Consider the following 19,958-nt stretch of genomic DNA (forward strand, 5'->3'; position numbering starts at 1 on the left):
TATAATTTATCCTTAGGGACCTGGCTGCAAGGAATGTTCTCATACATGAGGATGGAACAGCAAAGGTATGTCTTTTGCTTTTGGCTATGGTGTTGGCTGACATTAAGAGGAACAGCATTATTTCAAACTAGTTGCCAGACTAATTAAAAGATTACAACATTTGATATTCGTTGTCTGAAATGAAATTCAATTTAAGTGTATCAATGATTGTCTTTATCATGGCAGGTGTCAGATTTTGGACTTGCACGAGAAGCCAACTTTAATTTAGAAGGAGGAAAGTTCCCTATCAAGTGGACAGCACCTGAGGCCATCAAACATGGGGTATGTTCAACTTATGTTAAGTGCTCCAATAAGCCTAGAAACTGATTGATAAAACATCGACTGTTATTTACACTGCTTGCTTAGCTCAAATGAAAAAGAATGAAATGACTCCATGGTTAAAGGTTTTGATTAGCCCTTTACATACCTTGACATCAGTATTCACATTCTCCTCAGTGATCTTTTTAAATTTCTTATGGTAATGACAAGGAGAATTTCTTTGACAATCAGGAACTTCTTAAACTGGTGATCATTTCTGTTACTCTCATGACCTTTACATTTAACTTTAGGGTGATACTGTGAGGAGAAATTATAAGCCAGTCACTCTTAGGGGTTGAAGGGTTAACCCCTTAAACCCCTGAGAGTGACTAGCATCTAATATCTCCCAACAGTATAACCCCTGCATCACACAGTAAGGTCATGAGAATAAAGGAAATGATCACCAATGAAATATTCTCTATCACCAACAAATATCTCATGCCATAATTGACCATTGATTGTTATTGAAAATCCCTCAAAGAAGTTACTTGGGCATGAAACTGACCAAGAGGCATGGTTGTAACAAAACTCTTATTAGTGCATTAATTCCTGTGTTTATTTGCAGAGGTTTTCAACGCAGTCTGACGTGTGGAGTTATGGTATCTTACTGTGGGAACTGTTTTCTTTTGGCAGAACTCCATACCCCAGAGTGGTAAGTGATGCAAGCTTTTATTAATTACTACATTGTTTCTTTGTCGCACTGGACACTGCCTGTTCCTGGTATTGAGTAAGTTAAATGAAACATGATTATCATTGATAATTAACTGGCTGATATTTGGTTGTGTAAGAAATGCCATTAAAACTTTTGGACAAGGATTTAAGTTGTGTATTTATTCATATTTCTCAGCACATAGACAATGTAATGGTTAAAATTGAAAGTGGGTATCGCATGGAATGCCCCGATGGATGCCCTGTTGGAGTTTACGATGTGATGAAAGATTGCTGGGACATCACTCCAAATCAACGACCAACATTCCACAAAATATACAAGACCTTAGAACAGTTTCACCAATCATTTTTACCAGATGGAAACTGATGCTACCTTCTTGCAATATAACTCCTTTTGGTAATGAAACCATATCTGTCAGAATGAGAAATGCTTTGATTGTCGATGTCAATCTTTCCTTTCTCAGTAACAAAAGTTGTAATAATAACTCCATGAAGCATCTCATTTCACTTCTACCCAGAATTTTGATGAAATTAGTTTTGTGTTTCAATTTTCTTTTTCTTTTTTTTTTTATTTGATGAGGAAAGTTTCTAAAGTTAGTTTTGGTAAGAAAAATAAATTTGTAAAGAAAGCATTCAATTTTTATTTATCTTTGAAGTTCTATGGTGAAACAGTCGCCTTTAATTAGCTCATGAACAAGTAGGTAATAAATGCAATATTGATATGGGAATGATAATACCTAGGCAACAATATATATCAAGTTTATTGTTAGACATCTGTGAAATATCCATCTGATTTATTTTCCACTTCAGCTAGAGATGTAATTTAAGTGATAGACAAAAATGACAGAAGTTTAACATGAATTTATCATATGATTTTCTTTAGAGCTATTGATTTGGACAGCCCAAATAGTTTATCTTATCAAGGAGTACTTTTGCTCTTTTTTTTTCCCTCAAGACATGGAGTCAATTTAGAATTTAACTCCAAATTTGACAATTTCTTATCAATGCCACAAAGTTAGTAACAGTTTTTGTAACTATAAGGACTTAAATTTAAATTTAATGAGCCTTTTTTTTATACACGTGGATAACATTTGACTTAAAGCACCTAAGAAGTTGAGATGCAGAAGCAGAAGTCTAAATTAGTGATAAGTAATTGGTTGTTAGTTGGATGTTACTGGGTGAAGAGAAGAAAGTTACATCTTACTTCTCTCAACTATAACCTTGCTTATCTATTAAAAAACTTGATCACACGTATGTTGTGAGCTTAAGAGATACTTTAGGAGCAGGAAGCTTTTCTAGGTGCCCTATAGATAAAGACAGGCTCTACAGAATATTAACAGGTTCACAGGAAAAGTTTCTGAAAGGAAGGAGGTGTAGGAGGGTGCAAAAGAAATGTAAAATGGTCGTTGAAAGTAAATAAGTTTAAGTTGCTCTTGTGTTAGTGATTGGATCATGTTGCTATTGCAGTTATAAGTAGGACTGATGACTATTTGAAATTCTTATTTGCCAGATTAAAAGGCTAAGCAAATCTTTTTAGACCTTTGCTGTAGCCACTGGAACCTCTCATGGGTTTGTCTGTGATAGAAAGTAGTTGTATGTTTTGATCTGTGGCACACAGTAATTGTCTTTCTCCTACCTTAGGTCCTTTCGGGCCTTTCACTGTTAATCAGCAACATTTTTTCTGGCTTGAGTGTAATTTAAGTAATATTGGAGGTAAATAAGTTTAACATTTTTAATCATCTGCAGTAACTATTTTAACCAAAATCAAATCCTTTTATCTGTGATCCTGGCAATTTCATGGTAACGAAGTTCAAAGTTAATCATGGAAAATTGATGCACTAGTCATTCTTTTGTAGGTCATGTGAATGATTTACTACAAGAACTATTTTTATACTATGGAAAATATATTTCTGTAAACAGGATGCCCATAATAGATGGTTGTTCTGTTAACATTGCTTAATTGGGTGAAATCTTAAAGTTTGAATATTAGGCAGCAATAGATTTAAGTGAGAATGTCAATGTTAAGTTCTTTGTACATCCAACACTTTGTAAATGAAGAATCATTAACCCTTCACACAATAACATCAGTATCCATATTCTCCAAACTCTTCTCTTCACATTTGCTTTGGTACTGATAAGGAGAATTGTTTAACAATCAGAGCCTTTTAGGTTGGCTATTATTTCCTTATTTTCATGATCTTGATTAATGATTCCGCAGAATTATTGTTGGGAGAAATTAGGTGCTGGTCACTCTTAGGGCTTAAAGGTTTAAGGTGGGAGAACTTTAAGTTGTACTAAACTCAAATATATTGAAAGAATATTACTTTATACTTCATAGGAAAACAAGTTATTAGTCTAGGCCTTAAAATGTATCTTTTAATATTACTGTAAGCTGTGTGTTAATCCCATGTCACCAACCATGATATCCTTTATTTTTTTCATTTAATGGGATTAGCAATTCTTTTACCATTGTTTCTGTTGAAAAGTAATATCAACTTGTGTCTTCTTAGACTAATTCTAGACTTGAAAAATATTTTAGGATCTTCATTTTTTGTAAAGCTTAAGCTTGTAATAAAAAGTGTGTGTTGAGAGGTATCTTCATTTAAATTTCATAATTCCCTCTGGTAAATATAATTTTTTAAGTTGTCATGAATATGGAAGCTATTTTTCATACACAAGTGTTTATATGAATAAAGGAAAACAACAGTTCCAGAGGGCAAGTGTGATGTGTTTGTCTGGGTGAGGCTAATCATTGCAAAGGTAGAATAATTAATGTTTCAACTTAACTGAAAGTGTCATCTAAAGGGTTTAACACCTGAGTTTGATCTGATTTTAGCAAATTTGAGTGGTACAGGTTTGAGAATGTCCTGAGATTGGAAGATTTAATGACTGCGCATTGGATAAATTGGATTTATGTAGAAAGGTATCATTTATCTTTCAAAATAACTTATGTACTGAAGTAAGTATGACCTTAATTAAGCATCACCCCTTAACAATTGTTGCCCATGAGAGCAAGAATAACACTTAGTATAGCCTTGCATAAGTGCTCTATTTCAACCAAGGTTTGTTTGGGGAATATGACTAATGTTCAAGTGCCCATAGGCTTGATTACCAGCCACTGTTCAGGAATATGAGCGTCTGCTCCTTCCCTCAAACCCTCTCTTCAAGGGGGGGAGCAAAGACTGGACACAAGAAAGCGTTGGAAATTAAGCCTAAAGTATCCAGTACCTGCAAATAAGTGCTGCACTTAAATTCCCTAACTCCCCCCCCCCCCCCCCATCTGAAAAAAGCATCAAAGTCTATGGCCCTCAAATAAATGCAGAATGCAAAATTCTTCAAACAAAATATGTTGTTTATTATCAAATACACAGAAGTACTAATCTGAAGTATATCCTGATGAACTGATTTGTTCATGTTGTTTCAACTCTTTACTTGGTAGAATCTTAACTTGATCAATTTCTTAGATCAATACAAAATTTGACTAACATTGCCCAAGATTGATCCTGATTATAACTGCCTATTCAAGCAAAGTTGCTCTATATCAAGACTGTTTATATTTTGATTGACACAAGAAGTGATCACTGATAACTAATATCAAACCCTAAATGGTCAAAGGTCTAAAAGGAATTATCATACATATGTTTTTCAGGGGCTTGTTTATGGGCAAGGTAGAGAAATCCAATACTTGAAAGAGCACTTATGAGGAAAATCACATCAAACCAGCGATGATAAAAATTGAATTGAAGTTCACCAAGTACTTCTGTAATAATCTCCCGGTATTTACCAGGCATGTTCATCCTCATTAACAAGACAGACGAAACAAAGTACATACCCATGATTTCAGCCAAAAAGAGAACAATAATATTGGAAGATTTACTACTCGCCATTGCATTGAAAAACTTTGTCAGTGTTATGAGGAGACCTCTTATTGATGTCACAATTAAGATTCCAATCAAGAAGAATGAGATATGCTGTGACCAGAATAACACATCAAATTTCCATCCAAGATAATTGACAGTTATTTCAATACCACGCGTGACAGGATCAGTCTTGCCAACACGATCAAACACAATGTTTACTGTTGAGATGAAAATTTTCCAAATACAATACCCAGAGAATATATGCCCAACTAAGTCAAAGTATTTTCCTTGCAATGTCTTTGATAATTCCATTCTCTCTTTGGTATTATGCAGATCCACAATTTCCAGGAACAATTGTCGACTAAGTTCTTCCAGAGCATCTACTTCTTTTTGGAGATAACTGGTGTCAGGGCCACCACTCCATGTCATACTACTGAACATGCTCCAAATTCCTGATAAAAAATAATGCGAAACACAGGACAATAATCCTTTAGTCTTCTAGTAAAAATTTACACAGGTACAGTAAACTGTTTGGAAATTCTTAAAAAAAAAGAACAGTTCAAATTTATCCTGCTATATATGTCACAACCCTCAGAGCATTATTTAAATGGCAAGGTAACAAGGCACATTAAATTAGCTTGTTTGATCCCTGACTGATTTAATATTTCTAAAGATAGTAGATTACCTCTTAACACCAGAGATATTGTTGTAATGTATACTGCATTGCTAGATGCCTTTCTCAGAGCAATTCTCTGCCTTTACCCTTCCCATTCAACAAAGACATGCTTCTCTGACTGAGGAGGAGGGGGGAGGGGTGGGTTAACTCTGATATAAAAGCACCATACCTGTCTTTTGCTGTGTGGATGCAGCAAAACGCTGGCTTTCCCTCTTTGCCAGAGCAATCCTTTTTTTCTTACTGAGAATTATATCCATTGTTTGGAACTGTCTTCTTTCTAGATTTTGAATATCCGCATCGGTCACGTGTCTCATGAAGTAGGTCATGTAGGTGTAAGGGCAATTAACTGCACCAAATCCAGACAATATGGCCATCATAGTGACCCCGATCACCCCCACTCGGCTGATTCCCTGCTCGATCGAGAATATTCCGTGCTTAGAACTTAAAATTGGGAACGGATTTCCAATTTTCCAAAACATGTACAAAAAGGCAAGCCAAAATGTACCCGCGAGTAGAACCACAATTCTCCTCCTGTGGACAAATCGAATCGTCCTTACTAGGAAATAAGATATGTAGAAGGGCAGGAGAAAAATTAAGGTAAATAACATGGAGTAAAGCCCGAGTTTCCAGTGAAAGAATCTTGAACTCTTGTCCAGAATACCAAGAATCTCGAAAATTACGAGCTCAAACATGGTGCACGAGAGAGCGAAAGTTAATGAGAAGACCAGCTGAACGGCCGTGTGGTGTACTTCATAGTTTCTAAATAGTCTCCTCATGAAGAACATCCAACCCATACCGAAGAAGAAGAATTGTGAACAAAAGACAACGGAGCAATCCGCGAAAAACGACATTGTGTCCTTGCATTTGCCACGTCTAGCTTTACGCCGAATACCCTTCCGACGAGAAACGACTCTTGCACGATGCCATGCCGATAAATGGTCGCGTCTCACACGGAAATTGTGACGTACGTGATAGAAATTCCTGAATACCCAATCAACCAATCAGATGATAGGGTGGGTATTTCAAATACTGCTGTCTACAAAGAACTGATCATCAGTTCTAAAACGCTTCTGCAAGGTTGAAGTAGTGATAGTCATTTGGAACGAGCCCTATTCTACTGTATCATTGCTTTCGCTCAAGTTTTAATTTTTTAATAAGCTAATTTGCAGTTTTTGAATTCTCATCGAAGATGGCAGCCGTTGGACGAATGAATGTGAGTAAAAGTTTTGGTCTTTGTGAATGTCGTTGCTTCTTAGTATTGAATTCGTAGTGAATCACTTCTGTAGAACAGCTCACTTCTTAGAGTACCTTTCATTAAATCTCTTCTTTCATACAGGTAATCCGCCTTGACCAAGAGAACGAGAATTTACTCGCTGGGAAAGCCAAAATTTCCAAGAACACGAGACCTCGTGCAGCTCTGGGTGACTTGGGAAACAAACCAACAGCACTCACGAGCAAGGTAAGTGTTCTTTTAAATTTGGTTCATCTAATTCTCTGATGGTTTAAAAAGGTAATTGGGCATTTGTCCTTCTTTTAGACCGCTGGGAACCTTGCCGTTGGCGCTAAACCCAAAAGAACTTTACACAGAACCGAAGGAACAAGTGGTTTACTCTCGAAGCAAGCAAAAGACAATGAAACTAAACAACAGAAAAAGACGATTGATATGGGTGTTGTCAGTGAAGCGCTAGAGTCTTGTATGTTCGCAACGAAACCTTCAGATGTGATAGATATCGATAAGGATGACCACTCGAATCCACAACTCTGCGCTGAATACGCTCAAGAAATCTACCAGTACATGCATCAATTGGAGGTAAGGAAGACGCCATTTTAATTTTCCCTTGCTTTTGTGTTCTTTGTCTAATTAAAGAACGTCTTTCACTGAATATTCAAGTAGCTAGCAGTGAAAGATTTCTTGAAGTTGTGTGGTTTTTTTCAAGGTAAACGGGTAATTCTTGTCTGACTTTGTCCTTTGAATTTTCAGCGTAAATTCCACGTCAACCCAAGATATATGAGCCAGAGGTCAATAGTAACCGATAAAATGCGAGCCATCCTCGTTGACTGGCTTATCCAGGTTCACAATCGCTTCCGCCTGTTGCAAGAAACTCTTTACATCACTGTCTCCATCTTGGACAGATTTTTGTCGGTGAGTTTGAATCATCTTTTACTTGTCAACCAAAATCCTTTCAGCAAACTTTTATTACTTTTATTGCCTATAATCCTTCCTTTGCATCAGAAATCAGCTCTAAGTTTTCTTGTAATATTTGTTGATTTAACAGTCAACAAAGAAAACCAACAGTGGCTAGAAATGAGAGATGCAATTTCCAGCAAATAATAGATGCAACTGGCTTTTCTTGTCACTATGGACCTGATATAAAAGCGCAACTTTGCACAGTTATAAGCACTGAACAGTGTATCTGTACATATTTCTTGAAGTATTGGTCTGACCTCTTAAATCTATTTTTTTCTTGTAGATCTATGATCCCACAAAGGAAGAACTTCAATTAATTGGTGTTAGTGCTATGCTTCTGGCCTGCAAGTACGAGGAGATGTACTGTCCAGAGATTAGCGACTTTGTTTATATCACAGATAACACATACAAAAAGGGTCAGATAAGGAAAATGGAGGGTGTTATTTTCAAGCAACTTGAGTTCAGTGTTGGGAAGCCTCTATGTCTTCATTTCTTGCGAAGAAACTCCAAAGCTGGGGAGGTGAGTAATTTTTAAGTTTATGATGGCAATTGGGTAAATGTTACATTAAGGATCCTCTTCATTAGGATATCATTCATAGATGGTATGATGAACCTTCCTCTGTAACCCTCAGACTTGTCCTAAAATGAAAAATAGATTGCGTTGGTCAGACCAAAATTCTTTTTTTGTGATATGACTTGCCCCTCTGATCCCTGAAAGCGTATCAAATCACATGTCTCCTCACAACATCACCCCCAAATTGCATAGTAAGGTCACAAAAATGTAGGAAATGATCACCAACTTAAAATTAGTAGCTATTGATCATTAAACTAATTCTCCTTGTCTGCACCTTGGGAAATATACAGGGAACACTGGAGTATATTCATACTGATGGCAGGGTGATTTTTTATTTTAAAAAAATGCTGAAGTGATCAAAGCAATTTGAACTTGGGTCCTAATGAAAAAGTCAGCATTACAACAGTGGAATGATACTAAGGTGTTCCTGTTCACTCTGCAGTGGATGTTGAAAACAGAACAAATTATTTGTACATGAAATATGGTCTCCCATTGTGTAACTAGATTGTAGAGTTGCAGAAATGCTTTCGCTCATTTTTGGTCTTCAGTGTGTGTTGATCAAGTTAGCTTTACCTGTTTAGGTTGATGGAGTAAAACACACCATGGCAAAATATTTTATGGAGCTTTCCCTTGTGGACTACGGCTGCATGAAATTTCTTCCATCTGAGATTGCAGCAGCTGCATTGTACATTGCAATGAAAGCTGATGATGGATCAGAGTGGACACCCACTTGTGAATATTACAGCATGTACTCAGAAAGTAAACTGCTGCCTTGTGCCAGAAGACTTGCCTCTCTCATCACAAAGACTCTTGATGGAAGTGCCAGGCTAAAGGTAAGACATGGATGCATGAATGGGAAAGTACCCCAAGAGAAACCAGCTTTTTTCTTCTTTTTTTTTTTGTTATATGGGTCAGTGTGCCCCAGCAGCCAATATTTTACACTGGCTTCATTTTTACCAAAACACCCACTTTTTCAATAAGAATAAAAATAGCTATTTACCAGTGTTATTTTGATTTAAACTTTGCCTGTTTCTGGCTTCTTCTAACCCTAAGCTGGTACCTGAAAAGTATCTGGAGAACACTGATGGATGGCAAAGGGCAAAGGGGTACAATCTCTGATTTAGTGATTACTTGCAACTGCTTGATACATTTTTTATTTGAGAAAGTCAACTCTAAGATTTGTTTGTTTACCACTCAAAGTTAACATAAAATTCAGTGTTATATCTTTTTCTATTCTTTCAGGCAGTTTACAACAAATACTCAACCTCCAAGTTCATGGAAATCAGTAAACAGCCATGTCTAACATCCTCTTTTGTCACGAACCTTGCAGCTGAAGACTTGCAGCAATAGATTATTATTAGTGTTTATAAATTAATATAACTATATTACTCGTATTATAACTTCAATGAATTATTTGGCTACATGAAGACAAGCATCAAAATTTGATTATAGTTTACTTGCAGAGTTGTAGTGAAAATACCTCTGATCAATTGTTTAGTGTAATCTACAACTTTTTGTGAAGTTTGCTCTCATCTCCAGACATTTTGCAATTTTCATTTGATCTGTTTAAGACAGGTTAAATACAAGGCAATGGTGGATAACAATCTTTCTAGCCAACTGTAAATATCTATTTCTCTAGGCCCTCTAGAATAGAGGTGTTGAATGGACAGAAGACTTGGAAGAAAGTGAATCTGATTGAATGTCAAAACTTGACCATCAAAAGTTACAGAAAATGCACTTCTGGAAACATTGAAATGATGTACATGTTCTTCATTATTTTTATGATTTGTTAGATTTATCATTGTTATTGTAGAGTTTCAGATTTTCATTTCAGAACAGGTTATAAATTTTGTAAATATTGTAAAAGTTAGCTTCATTTATTTCTTAATAAAACAGTAATCTTCACACCTGTTTGTCATTAGATACTTTAAAAGCAGTTTTGTGTGTAATGTGAAATGACCCCTAGGTACCTTAAATTCTTACATTGATAATTGTGTAATATAAGTCTATAATTATTATTGGTTTCAATTTTCACCTACGCTTAGTATAGGGCATTTCTTAGTGTTTGGTGGTTTCATTTTTGCATGGAAACAGTGACCTTTAGGCCTATGGCTTGCAATTAAAACTAAAGGTTGCATCATAGTTTCTATACCTGGCCACACTTAAATATTCTGCTTCAATAGAAATTGCCAAAAGCTTTCTCAAATCTTGTTCAGGAGGTGTTGCATTCTTTAAAGTACCACTGGGATCAGATTTTCAGAGGAAAATTATCTTGTAAATGCAATTTAAAAGCTACCAGTAAAGTTTGAAGGGTCACCTATGATAAGATTAATATCCTCTAACATGTACAGCTTTACAAACTTAACTGAGCAGAAGATTTAGTTTACCATTTCCCACTCTGGGAATATCAAAGCATCTACTGCTGACAAGCTGGGGTTCCTGTCTTTTTTGCTAGCACAATGGGAGCTACAAAATTCTCCTCAGTGCAAACCATTAAAGCACTCGAGTGTTCTGTTCAAGGTGTTTTCCATTGAGATTCTTAAAAGATCACTTGATGTACTTCTCAAACACAACCTGTGAAGCTAGATGTTTTTGTGGGAGTTCAACTGCAGTAAAAGCAGTGTAAACACAAAACCATAAATATCAAAATTTTAACATACAAAAGTAATTTACTGGAGTTCAGGATCATCACTTCCGGAGACTGACTCCCTGTTCACTGTTTTCATGTTGAAATTGAAATTAAGAGTGTTGACAACTCGGAGATAAACTCTTGGAGGAAAGCCAACTACAGATTCAGCCCAAGGTTGGGTCTGGCAAATTGTACCTTTCCAAAAGTGTGGTAGGGGCAATTGAATCTACCCCACATCGGTTGTGGGGAGGGGGGGTGGGGAAAGGGGGGAGTGCACTCCACATTGCATCATCTCTACATAGAAATACCATAAATGATCTTTGAAATTCACACCTATGACCCTCAGATTTGAATAGAATTATTCTGTTTTCTCACCAGGCAAGTGGGAATTGAAGAGGTCAAGATGATTATCTTGTAGAGTTGAAGCAAACCAAAAACTATTTAAAATTACAGGAACTTCTAGGACTAGAGTGCACAATTTAGGAGGGCATGAAAATAGTATGAATGTTTGTAAAAATAATAGCCAAAACTAAGAGTTTAAAATTTTTCCATCCTTGGCTGTTGATTGCAGTTTAATAATAGAAAACCAAGGATGGTGAGGGATATTCTTTTTGTTGGAAGCTGAATATAACATATTTGAATAACACCCTCTCATTTATTTTTTATGATTATTGTTTTTCAATCTGTAGCTTGATATTTGTGAAGCAGATGACTGGGAAAGGACAAAAGGTAACTTAAAGATAATTTTAAAAAATGTAGCAGCAAATAATTATGAAAATGTAATTATTTGAGAGAAGATTTATTTGTAACTTTTACAAAACAATACTACGGGTTGCAATAGTATTTGAGGAAAACTTCTGGCTCTGTACGGTGCTTGTAGTGCAACAGGAGATAAGCTTAGCTCTCCTCAGCTTCCATTGTTTCTCCTTCTGGTTGTTTATCACCTGCATCTCCTTCACCAGAAGCCTGTAGTCAAACAATTAAAAATACATAATTATATATATATATACATACACACACATTTATAAATGAGAGGACACAAACATAGCTTACAAAGGAAAGAACTTTGGAAAAAGAGGGCTACAGTACCTGAGACTCTGCTTCCATAGCAACATCACCAGCAGCCTTTAAGAAAAACCACACAAAAGATTACAAGATGAACTAATTATAGGCATGTGAAGAACAGACTTTATTCTTATGGTAAAGCAAGGTATAAAAATTCTCTGTACCAAGGATTTACCGAGCACAATGACTTGCTACCTATAAACCTTTTCATTCCCACTATCCTATTAGTAATTCTCCTTATTGTCTGCCCTACAATTCTTGTGATGTTTGCCAGGAGAATTTGAAATTGCATCAACTAATAATCTCCTAATTGATATTTTCTTTATTCTCATTATTTTCTGCTTGATATTGTATTCATGATATTAAAAGGACAAATTTTGCCTTGGTCACTCGTGGTAGTTGAAGTGTTGAGTGTCACTCTTAGGATAATGCTAATTCCACAGTAACTTTGTTGTCACATGCATCTGGCATAATATTTAAATGGAAAAAGTCACTTGCAAAAATTGTTTCACAGGAGGAGGGCAAGTGAATCACGGTCCAAGCCATACATACAGTAACATTCAATCTTAATGTCCCATAAGAGAACAGCTTTTTTAGAAACACTTCTTGTGACACAAAGATCTCCCTAAGGTTCAGCTACACCAAGCAGATAGAAAACTCTTCAAGTATGGATGACCCATTCTTTCCATTTCCTCTCAATTAACACTTTACACTTAACATTGGTGAGCATATTCTCCATTCTGTTCTCCAAACATTTCATAAGGTACTGACAAAAAGAATTTGTTTAAAAATCAAGAACCTCTTCAGTTAGTGATCATTTCTTTTATTCTCAAGACCTTTATGTGTGATTCAGGGGTAATATTGTTAGGAGAAAATAGATGCTGGTCACTCTTAGGCGTCAAAAGATTTTGTGATGCAGCTACTCTTACCTCAGCTCCCCTTCGTCTCTTTGTTTGATCAATTCCAGCCAACTGTAACAAGTTAAGGGTTTTTGCATGTACAATTTTTTTAACTCTCCTGGTGTAACTTTCAAAGCATATTTTGTTACCTCGAGATAATAATTAGTTTGTTGTTCTAATACTCTAAGCAGTGAAACATCAAATATACATTAAGTTGGATGGTGTCCTCAATGATTTATATCAGCTTTCTTAATTTTCATCACTTGGTTCAACAGGAGTGAGGTGTCATGTTCCTAACTGAGCTACCTGACTTGTGTAACCTTTGCTATATGATTAGCTTTTATCAACTAAGTGGTCTTAGTTTTTCAGCACACATATTTTTTTTAGATGGAGCCCATCGTGTAAAAGCCCTGTGGTTTCTCATAGGGTTCCTTGCCACCTTTAGTCTATCTTTTTCTTTCTTTAACAGACTAAAAGCAGTCCCCTTTTTCGGTGATGTTTGTTGTGCTTGTTGAACAGAGAAAAAAAAATCAGCAAAAAAAAAACACTGATGCTGACAAACTAAGCAGAGTGACTTGGACTGCTCATAACCTTAATTTCTTTGCACTTATAAAAGATAATTACATTTACGACAAAATAAATAAAACAGAGACATTAAACCAAGGGAAAGTGAGTTTCAGGCACATAAAGCAAGCAATGGAGCTTTAAGATGTCAACCTTTATAATAACAGCTAACAAAACTGTCTTTCCTTTGTTTTGCACTAAGAAACCCAAAAGATATGCAGCCTTGTGTCTTTTTTGCCATTTCAACTTGCATTATCAAGCAGAGCTTTCTCTTGGTGATTGATATGTCACATAAGCTTGACATTGAGTGACAACATGTCACACAACACATCCCTCTTCCAGACTGACACAATTGAAGCCACAACCTTAGAAAACAAACTATTCAGGAGAAAACCAATTCTGAATCAAAGGATACATAAGGAGCTACACCTTCATCACTGTAAATCACCAGATCCTGATCCTTGCCAACCACACTTATGGAACAGTTCTACAACAAAATCAACAAGAATAAAGTCACTCGCATGCAACGGCTGTGAGACAAAGAAAAACATGAGAGCCTCATGAGGATTTGAGCAAGTTATTTCTGACCTGGCATTTGAGAGCTGGCCAGAATTTGAGGGTTACATTGTCCATCTTCAAAATATATTACAGTTTACACATCACTTTGTCTGTTTATTTTTTTTTTTATCTTGAGCTTGGATAGCTCCTCTAGATTTCACTATACCTTTATTGTCAGTTCTTGTTCATTTGGAAGAGTCTCTCTTAGTGCTCTTAAGCCATGTTTGATAAGCTCTTCAGGTTCACCTTGGCAAGGAAGGAAATAAAAGCACATTATCATGAATAATGCTCAGAAATAACAAAAGGGACAGTTTTTTGTTGTCACAGAAACTCACACAGTTGTAATTAAGAACCTGGTGATCTGCTTTCTTAAAATCAAAGTAAATATAATTTAGGACTAAAAGAAATTTTTCTTTAATTATAATCATAAACACAATTAGGTATGGTGTACTTACAATCTGGAAATTCATCCAGGTGTCTCTCAAGGTATGTTCTTGCAGACTATAAAGATATTAAGAAACTGTGAACCTTCACTAACAATTTTTTTTGGCAAAATTTTTAAGAATAATTTGTCCTAAATAAACATGCCCAGATAAAGAAAGATAGTCTCAAAACTTTCAGCTGCTCGACGAAAACTGTTAGGAAGATACTAGCAAAAGAGAAATCAGATTCAGTCGAGTCACACTTATCCTTGTTATCACATACCTGGACAACTTCGCCGATATCAATAAAATATTTAACATTTTGTCCAATATTAAATTTGCAGTGAATTTGATGTAAATATGACACAACTTCCATGCCTGGGTAATTTCTAACTGACCTTGATGAGTTTTCAGGCCTATCTACATGATGTTACTCAAGACTAAGGTTGTTCTTTTTGAACAAGTTCAATTGCTTTTTCAGAAATTTTCTGTGTTTTTTGGACTTTTATCTTTTTCCTTCATACAAGATTTAGCAGCCTCATTCACGAAAGGTGCAAAGAATCAACACAGAATCATACCTCATGCCACACTTGACATCAGAAGGACAGATATTCTTTATTTGTTTAAGAAGAGTTATAACTTACCTGAGACCTAGCACCAATAGCCATTGCTTTACAATCAAAGTAATTAGCTGAAGGACATGTCTGGTAAATATGTGGACCCATATCCTGCACATATTAACAACAAAAATCATGAACTACTGGATCATTTATCATGATCAAACTGAAAATACAAAATAATAAACCTATCTCACACAATGCCACTTGAATGTACCGATGACATTTTTCATTTGATTTGTCAATGAAGTTCCCATTTTTCCCTAACTTGAGAAATTAATTTCTCAAACTCATTATTTATTCACAGGATAATCATCTCACAAAAAGATGCAAATTGTTTCAGGTTTGAAACCCCAGTGAAACACTGGAATGAGGTGTCATCCATGAGTTTTATGCAATATCAAAACCATCATGAGTTTTAAGCAACATCAAAACCTTGAGTTTGATAAAGCATCAAACTCTAGTTCACTCATTTCTTAAACTGAATATCAATAAAAAGTATTTAAGTACTTAAAACAAAGACACCAAGAAAGTTGCCTACAAGATGTGAAAAATTTGAGAATACCTCCATTTTTCTTTATTACTGAGGCATGATTGAGAAGCTATGTAAAAAACTAATGCATTCTGTTTCAGGGTTTCCAAACAATCAAAAAAAGGAATAAATGTATAAGGCCTAATTTTCTCTTGTTTGGAAACCTTGAAGAATCACTTGCACTTGTTTTTGAAATAGTGCATCAATCATCCAGCAAGAAGCAGCATAGCTGAGAGGAAAGAGAGCTAGAATCACTCAAGGCAGAGGTTCTAAATTCAAGTCCTTATTTTTACTAACTACTCACATCATATCCTGCCACAAGAAGACCAACTCCATATGGTCTTCTGCCATATCGCTGTGTTGGTATTTGCATCTCTGTTTTTTTTTGGTCAAGAATATTTTTGATAAAGCACAAAGTTATCATGTTTGTAAACCGTTTTTAAAATCAAACAGAAAGAAACGCATTCAAGCAGCCAAAGAGTAGTAATCAATGTCAGCCCTTTTACAACTAAAAGATGCATAAGACCTCAATTATTTTGATGAAAGTTTTTCATGAGTAGTTTCAATCCTTATAAATGCAATCTCATCATTAGGATACAAATTGGATTCATTTATTTTCAAGCCAAAAAAAGTCTTTTTCTCCATTTGGAATCATTTATTGTTTATCAATTAAAATAGTCGTCAAGGAAAAAGATACTGTCTCCCACTGCAGAAACAAGTCTTGAGACAGGTAATCGTCTGTCATATGCATACTTGGAGTTGAGACACTCACTCCTCATAAATTTACTGAAATGAGATATTGATTGATATCAGTAACAATGGCAGTAACTAAATCATACACTTGTTTGAAAATATTTAAAATAGTATTTTATGGCATAGACTCTTGTAAAAGTCCATCTTTAGGGTCATTCTTGATTATAGATAAATTTCACTTTAGGTTTCTAACCTAACCAAGGTCACTACTATCCCTAGCAATTTGCTCACAAAATATGAAACTTCATTCTTACCTTCAGGAGGTAGTTACCATTACATAATTGGTACCATCAATATTGTTATGTTAATTGTAGAGTTTATTGCTTACTTACTTAACTGAGAGTTTGAGAGGCTATTTCATTTTTAATCATAACCATTACAATTTCCTAAAATGTGATTAGTTCACTAACTGCTTTATTTGTCACTAATTATTTTGTAGAGTTGCAATTGTACAGTTCACTGCAATTGGACACCTGTAATCACACATCCAATTTTGCTGATCACTCATATGATTATAAACCAAATTGGACTCCACTCAGTCCCATTACCATTAATAATAAATACTTTCAGTGAGTTAATACAACATTAATTTAAACAAAATTAAATTACCATTATAGTTCATTTTAGAAAAGATGACAATCAACTCACCTTAAGAGTCGAGCATCTGCAGTCAGGCCTGCTATGGAAACAGCCACATGATCGTCAATAGGCAAGATCTTTTTCTGGTGAGCAGACAACTCTGATGCCGCTCGCTACAATAGGAGGGAAAATTTTGAATATTTGTATTATAGAAACTTTAAAGGCTGGTGTAATTTGTTGTTCTTTAACAAAAAGAATGTAATATTTGACAAAATAGCTGAAGGTCACCAATGAGTTCCTTGAGGACAAAACAAAAACACTGTATGTACAATATACATCAGCTTGGCCAACCATCATGCATTGTAAAAGAATATGAGTACCAAGTTAACTTACTTTTAATGCAACAATAATTGCATGAGTTTTTGATTTCAGTCCTACTGTGGCTGACCCCTGACAAAGAAAAAATACCAATTAGGTTATAGTATGTGAATAATTGAAAGCAATCTTTGCTTTAATGAACACTACTTGAGCAGTAGTGAACATAAGGCCTGAAAAAATTCAGGCCTGTGCAAGATTTGAACTCATGACCTCTGCCATACCAGTGCAATGCTCTACCAACTAAGCTAACAAGCCAACTGGGAGCTGTTCATTATGTTGGTTTCAAATAAACCCATGAAGTAACGAAGAAATGACTGTGAATGTATGAAAATCATATATGTGAACTATTTGGAACCTTTCTGCTCAATTAGTGTTCATAACTGCGAGGATCACTTTCATATTCACATCTTTATCCACAGTTCACATATATGATTTTCATATATTCACTGTCATTTAGGTTATAGTACATACTAAGACAGTTTGTATGATAATGGAAATTAAGATGGTAAATGAAATTTTTTAGCCAAGTATAGACGAAAACACAGAAACATTTCCAAACAAGAAAGTCTAAGTGCTTCCAACTGAAGTCCAATTTTTGACCTACTCATAAATACTGTAAAAACTTGTGTATAATCTGCCTCATAAATAAGCTGCACCCCAAATTTCAAGTATGATTTTGAGAAAAAATTAAAACTTGAATCCTCTACTACTGAGAAAAAGGAGACAGACAATGGCTTGTCTTGCCTATGATGCTACTTTTGTGATTTAACTTCCTTTAGACTCCTTTACAAAGTTCAGTTATACAGTTTTGACCCACATGATTATATCCTCACTATACAACTGCTTACATTTCCTGATTTGCCTGTTCAATTTTTACAGTTTTATTGAATACTAAAATACATATAAGCAGTACACACTATCCCACATACATTGCCAACAGCATGTGGCAAATTATGCACATTACATACCTGCTTCACAGCTTCCATTGCATATTCAATTTGATGTATACGGCCCTGAAAAGACGAAGAAAACCATTTGAGAAGTTTCTGTAAACCCTTCAACGCTCAGTTCAAAGTTTTAATTCTCCTTACTGTCAACCATACAATTCTTGTAATGTTAGTTTAGAGAATTTTGCATTGGATCAACTAATTATTCCCAAATTGATATTTTTCTTTTTTCCCATAACTTATCTTGTTGATACTGTAAGGAGAAATTCTGTCTTGGTCACTCATGGGAGTGAAAGGGTTAAAACTAGGGCAAATGGAATGACAGGGTTTGGAAACTTCTTAACTGTGCTCTTCGGCTGCCTAAATAATGTGCCAAAAACAATTATTTTTTATGTTTCTCTCTCACTTATGGGGTAAATTGAAATAAATTTTAGTTCATAGATTTGAAAGCAGAGTCACAGTAATTTTTTCAATCATTTTCTCATTTCTTGAGCAACACCATGTAAAACCCTTTTGGTTCACTCGATGGAGTATGATATGTTGACCTTAGAGTGTTGAACAACTATGGAATACAGGGTCACTAGGGTCCACCGAAATAAGAAAGGAGAATAATGAAATGGTACCCCTTAGAATGGCCTTGAAAGCAGGAAATGTTCTTAAAAAAACCGACTATAATGAACGACGCTAAATCCACAGAACTTCAAGCATTCCTGGTCTACTAAACGTACTTACCTGGGGGCTCCAAACTGTAACATCGTTATCGTACTGATTACGGAACTAAAAGAGAACGATTTTTGAAACACAAATTACACACATGTAACTACATTTGTTGGAATGTAACTTTCGATTAAAGTTGTCAAACGAAGCTAACCTGAAGTTTGGATAATACCGTAGCTAAGAAAAGAAAGCCATGCACCGATTTTCTATTAATTTTTAAAATGGACTCAAAAAAATACATCCCCATCCATCATGAAAATGCTGCTAAATTGAGGTAGCCAGACGATGGAAGTTTTGGAACGTGACTCAGCATGGTAAAGTTGAGTCGACATATTAAAAAAGTTTGCATTTCATTTTTCTTCCTTTAGAGTGCAAAAGACACGAGGGGAGACAACAAAATTATCATTATCTCTCTGTTATACGCAATCGGCCCTTTTAGAGTGGGAAAAAAATTATCAAATCAAAGATTTCTCTAACGAAACTTACCATTATGGCTGATCAAATTAGGTCTGATTGGTAGCAGCCGCTGTAGTTCTTCCGTGGGCTCATTATTCGCCAGCGAGTAGTTTGGTCAGTAGTCATATCTTAGCTGTGTATAGACCTGTATGTATAGGAAATCGTATGAACGCGAGTGCATTTCGTGATTTATGGGCACGAGTGATGTTTTGAAAGTTCTCAAAATTGCACGAGCCGTAGGCGAGTGCAATTTGAGAACTTTCAAAACATCACGAGTGACCATAAATCACGAAATGCACGAGCAGGTTCATACGATTTTTTATTTATTAAATTCTCGACAAAATTACTCCAACATTTTATCGAGTTGTTCGTGCTCGTATTCTTCCATTTTTGGGTTTACTTTTCGTTGAGTCGCCCATGTTTGCCAGACATTTAACCAGGTCTGTGTAGCTTTCAGCGTGTTTTTGTTTTTCGCATTTTCTTTAAGTTGCTCAACGATGTTTTGGTTTGACAAAGCA

At 35.5% G+C, this 19,958-nt stretch overlaps 4 protein-coding genes across 4 annotated transcripts in view; 2 read left to right on the forward strand and 2 right to left on the reverse strand.

Annotated features, from left to right (window-relative positions):
• LOC113683473 (tyrosine-protein kinase CSK) overlaps nt 1–3,741 on the forward strand; it is a 14,129-nt gene extending 10,388 nt beyond the window's left edge. The window contains exons 14-17 of the mRNA XM_027200719.2: nt 17–65; nt 226–321; nt 923–1,009; nt 1,205–3,741. Coding sequence (XP_027056520.2) covers nt 17–65; nt 226–321; nt 923–1,009; nt 1,205–1,393 — 421 coding nt within the window. The 3' untranslated portion in view covers nt 1,394–3,741. The remainder of the gene's footprint in view (nt 1–16; nt 66–225; nt 322–922; nt 1,010–1,204) is intronic.
• A 619-nt stretch (nt 3,742–4,360) lies between these two features.
• On the reverse strand, nt 4,361–6,454 carry LOC113683542 (Golgi pH regulator). Its single transcript, XM_027200793.2, has 2 exons — nt 5,732–6,454; nt 4,361–5,338 (listed from the first exon to the last, which is right to left on the reverse strand). Exons 1-2 carry the CDS (start codon nt 6,411–6,413, stop codon nt 4,644–4,646), a joined length of 1,377 nt encoding a protein of 458 aa, XP_027056594.2. The 5' UTR covers nt 6,414–6,454; the 3' UTR covers nt 4,361–4,643.
• LOC113683543 (G2/mitotic-specific cyclin-B) lies at nt 5,870–10,229 on the forward strand. Its single transcript, XM_027200794.2, has 7 exons — nt 5,870–6,775; nt 6,899–7,021; nt 7,100–7,372; nt 7,544–7,705; nt 8,034–8,270; nt 8,906–9,157; nt 9,567–10,229. Exons 1-7 carry the CDS (start codon nt 6,752–6,754, stop codon nt 9,672–9,674), a joined length of 1,179 nt encoding a protein of 392 aa, XP_027056595.2. The 5' UTR covers nt 5,870–6,751; the 3' UTR covers nt 9,675–10,229.
• Nucleotides 10,230–11,736: 1,507 nt separating this feature from the next.
• LOC113683570 (proteasome subunit alpha type-1) lies at nt 11,737–19,544 on the reverse strand. The gene is made up of 14 exons (XM_089203262.1): nt 19,471–19,544; nt 19,000–19,044; nt 18,289–18,333; nt 17,336–17,392; nt 17,012–17,115; nt 16,308–16,396; nt 15,915–15,985; nt 15,106–15,189; nt 14,495–14,540; nt 14,206–14,285; nt 13,897–13,968; nt 12,948–12,989; nt 12,043–12,078; nt 11,737–11,919 (listed from the first exon to the last, which is right to left on the reverse strand). The coding sequence occupies exons 1-14, from the start codon at nt 19,471–19,473 to the stop codon at nt 11,851–11,853; spliced, it is 843 nt and encodes a 280-aa protein (XP_089059388.1). The 5' UTR covers nt 19,474–19,544; the 3' UTR covers nt 11,737–11,850.
• Between the last annotated feature and the right edge of the window lie 414 nt (nt 19,545–19,958).

This window comes from Pocillopora damicornis, chromosome 4, assembly GCF_964200805.1.
Source record: "Pocillopora damicornis chromosome 4, jaPocDami1.2, whole genome shotgun sequence".
NCBI lineage: Eukaryota > Metazoa > Cnidaria > Anthozoa > Scleractinia > Pocilloporidae > Pocillopora > Pocillopora damicornis.